Here is a 4,083-nt window from a genome sequence, read left to right on the forward strand (position 1 = left end):
GTAGGTTGTGAGCATGAAGCAGAGGGTGGTGAGCCACATTCAGGGACATCTCAAGGCTATCTTCTCCCTGCTCCTCAGACTCCATGAAAAAGTGGCTGACGGTCGTAAAGATGCTGTCACCACACCCTGGCCTGGACACCAGCAGTGACTGTTAAATCCTCTGCCTCCGCTGAGGCTTACAATGATGGACTGTTTGAGGAGATGAATTTGGAGAAGCGGAGGTCAGAGAAGGGTGAGACCTCCCATTATCTCAGTCTAAGCAACGCTGGATGAGCAAGCATGTTCGTTGTATTGTGTGTCTATATTTGCATATGACTGTGTTTAAATGAATGTATATTTAAGGAGAATTCATCTTTCAAAACAATCATTTACCAAAAAACTTCAAATCAAATTTAAGTGGACAATGCAAGTTTAAAAAATATTTATTTTATTCATTTATTTTGTGTGCAGAATTCTGCCTTCAGGCATGCTGCGCAAAAGACAGCACTGGAACTCATTATAGATGCTTGTGAGCCACAGTGAGGTTGCTGGGATTGAACTCAGCCAGTGCTTTTAACCTCTGAGCCATCTCTCCAGCCTCCTGTGTGCATTTTTCAATTAAGAGTTTTTAGAAAATTCTTCTAAAGACCACATTCTTCAATGAATACTAAAATGGAGAATACATCTCATAAAGTGTTGATATTATAAGCATCTCTGTGATTCTTTTCTTTGGAGTTTGGCACCAGAATATAACATGTACTTAACATATAACTATTCAGAGTAAATTTTTACTAAAGAAAATTTTTTATTAAAGAAAAAAAATCCCTATGACTATTTCATTGCCTGCAAAAATCCACTGACAAAATTCTGCTTCTTTTCAGCAAATATTAGAAAGAAATTTTGAAACAAAAAACTTAATATCAATTAAATAAATTATACTTTCCTTACCCTAAGAACAGAACAAAGATTGCAATCCTTGAAAATATATGCTGAGGTTCTTAGATTGTGCACTCAGACAAATGAAAACAATGATACAAATTGAAAAATATTCTTGTAGTTATGAAAATTCCCACCTTATCTGTGAAAGAACTACCATGATTGGTAAGTGGCATTTCACAATGTTGTGTAATATGAGGTAAATATCAAAAACTGAATTGTATCTTTATGTAGTAGCAACTATTTTGTATTGTTTTTATTGAGCAATACATTTTTCTGCACTCCCCTCCCTTCCTCGTCTCTCCCCTTATACCCTCTCCCATGATCCAATGCTCCCAATTTATTCTGGAGATCCTGTCTTTTTCTCTTTTTCTTTTCTTTCTTTTTTTTATTTTGTTTTTTGTTTTTCGAGACAGGGTTTCTCTGTGGCTTTGGAGCCTGTCCTGGAACTAGCTCTGTAGACCAGGCTGGTCTCAAACTCACAGAGATTCGCCTGCCTCTGCCTCCCAAGTGCTGGGATTAAAGGCGTGCGCCACCGTCACCCGGCTTTGATCTTGTCTTTTTCTATGTCCCATGTAGTTCCATGTATGCCTCTCTTAAGGTCCTCTTTGCTGTCTAGGTTCTCTGGGGTTGTTGGCTGTAGGCTGGTTTTTCTTTGTTTCATAACTAAAAGCCACTTATGAGTGAGTACACATGATATTTGTCTTTTTGGGTCTAGGTTACCTTACTCGATATATTTTTTTCTAGATCATCCATTTACCTGCAAATTTCAAGATGTCATTATTCTTTATTGATGAATAGTACTCCATTGTGTAAATGTACTACATTTTCTTTATGCACTCTTTGGTTGATGGACATCTAGGTTGTTTTCAGGTTCTGGCTATTAAATAATGCTGCTATTAACATAGTTGAGCACATGTCCTTAAGGTATGATTGAGCATCTTTTTGGTACATACCCACAGTGGTATTACTGAGTCTTGAGGTAGATTGTTTCCTAATTTTCTGAGAAATCACCATACCAATTTCTCAAGTGCTTGTACAAGTTTGTATGCCCACCAGCAATGAAGGAGAATTCCCCTTTCCCCACATCCTTATGATATAAGATAATCTATCATCAGTGTTTTGGATCTTGGCCATTCTGACAGGTATAAGATGGAATCTCAGAGTTGTTTTGATTTGTATTTCTCCGGTGGCTAAGGATGTTGAACATTTCCTTAAGTGTCTTTCAGACTATCTGTTGAAAGTTCTTTGTTTAGGTCTGTACCCACTTTTTTATTGGATTATTAGTTCTTTAGATGTCAAATTCCTTTAGTTTTTGTATATTTTGGAGATCAGTCCTCTGTTGATGTGGGGTTGGTGAAGATCTTTTTCCACTCTGTAGGCTGCTGCTTTGTCTTGTTGACTTTGTCTTTGCTTTAAGAAGCTTCTCAGTTTCAGGAGGTCCCATTTATTAGTTGTTGATCTCAGTGTCTGTGCTGCTGAGGTTATATTTAGGAAGCGGTCTCCTGTGCCAAAGGATTCACGTGTTCTTTCACTTTCTCTTCTATGAGGTTCAGTGTGGTTGGTTTGATGTTGAGGTCTTTGATCCATATGGACTTGAATTTTGTGCATGGGGATAGATATGGATCTATTTTCATTTTTCTATATGTTGATATCCAGTTATTCCAGCACCATTTGTCTGAAACTGTTCTTAAGAATAACTTTTTTCATTAACTTTCTTAATAATGAGTTTGTGTCTTTCCTTATTTGCCTTTGTCTTTCATTTGTTTGTGTTTATTTCTTTTGGTCAGTAATTCACTCTTTTTGTTAGTAGCAAAGAAAACAGCCTGTGGATCTCAAGAACTGACTAGTATAGGGCATGATGAGTCACCAGGAAGATCATGACCATGAACTGTGATAGATCTACTCTGGGTTGTGATGGAGCTACTACAGAGGTGAATTCCTACTCTTTTAAAATCCTTAAATTATAGTTAAATTATTCTCTCCACATCTAAAGGCCCAAGGAACCTTTTCAGGGTTAGTTTCTCAGCACACTAGACTTGTACACATATAAGTTTAGAGTTACTAACAGCAAAGCATTTTTGGTTGCCTAGGAGACACCGATGAATATCACTTCCTGGATGAGTAACTACACTGGACAGTCAGATTTCACCCTGGTGGGATTCTTCAGTCAATCCAAACACCCTGTTCTGCTTGCTGTGGTCATATTTGTGGTTTTCCTGGTGGCCCTGTCTGGAAATGCCCTCCTGATCCTTCTGGTACTCTCTGACACCCGCCTCCACACACCCATGTACTTTTTCATCAGCCAGTTGTCCCTCATGGACATGATATACATTTCTGTCATTGTGCCTAAGATGCTCATGGACCAGGTCCTGGGGAGCCACAAGATCTCAGTTGCTGCCTGTGGGATGCAGATGTTCCTGTATATGACACTAGCAGGTTCAGAATTTTTCCTGCTGGCTCTCATGTCTTATGACCGCTATGTGGCCATCTGCCATCCACTCCGTTACCCTGTCCTCATGAACCGCAGGGTGTGTCTCCTCCTGATGTCTGTCTGCTGGTTCCTGGGATCCTTGGATGGCTTCATATTCACCCCTGTCACCATGACCTTCCCATTCTGTGGATCCAGGGAGATCCATCACTTCTTCTGTGAGGCCCCTGCTTTGACCAAGCTCTCCTGCTCAGACACCTGGCTCTATGAGACCCTCATGTACCTGTGCTGTGTGCTCATGCTTCTCATCCCTGTGACTGTCATCTCAAGTTCCTACTCCTTCATCCTCCTCACTGTTCTCAGGATGAACTCAGCAGAGGGCAGGAAGAAGGTCCTCGCCACCTGCTCTTCCCACATGACTGTGGTCATCCTCTTCTATGGTGCTGCTGTCTATAATTACATGTTCCCTGCCTCTTTCCACACTCCAAAGAAGGATATGGTTGTGTCTGTGTTTTACACAATACTTACCCCTATGTTGAACCCACTAATCTACAGTCTTAGGAATAAGAATGTCACAGAGGCTCTGAAGAAATTTGTGGGTGTGAAATCCCTTTTCCTAGGAACGGTAAAGCATGTGATGTAGAATGACTGTCTTCTTCTCCTTGTCTCCAAACATCTGTTCCAGGTCTCAGGCTGATGTCCTCATGTTGCAGGTCTCAGGCTGATGTCCTCATGTT

The 4,083-nt window shown here is 40.3% G+C and overlaps 1 protein-coding gene across 1 annotated transcript in view; it reads left to right on the forward strand.

The window, feature by feature from the left end:
- Window positions 1-201: 201 nt before the first annotated feature.
- LOC101989361 (olfactory receptor 2T29-like) overlaps window positions 202-4,083 on the forward strand; it is a 47,421-nt gene continuing 43,539 nt past the window's right edge. The window contains exons 1-3 of the mRNA XM_005350003.1: window positions 202-232; window positions 2,848-2,849; window positions 3,012-3,926. Coding sequence (XP_005350060.1) covers window positions 202-232; window positions 2,848-2,849; window positions 3,012-3,926 — 948 coding nt within the window. The remainder of the gene's footprint in view (window positions 233-2,847; window positions 2,850-3,011; window positions 3,927-4,083) is intronic.

Source organism: Microtus ochrogaster, chromosome 7, assembly GCF_000317375.1.
Source record: "Microtus ochrogaster isolate Prairie Vole_2 chromosome 7, MicOch1.0, whole genome shotgun sequence".
Taxonomy (NCBI): domain Eukaryota; kingdom Metazoa; phylum Chordata; class Mammalia; order Rodentia; family Cricetidae; genus Microtus; species Microtus ochrogaster.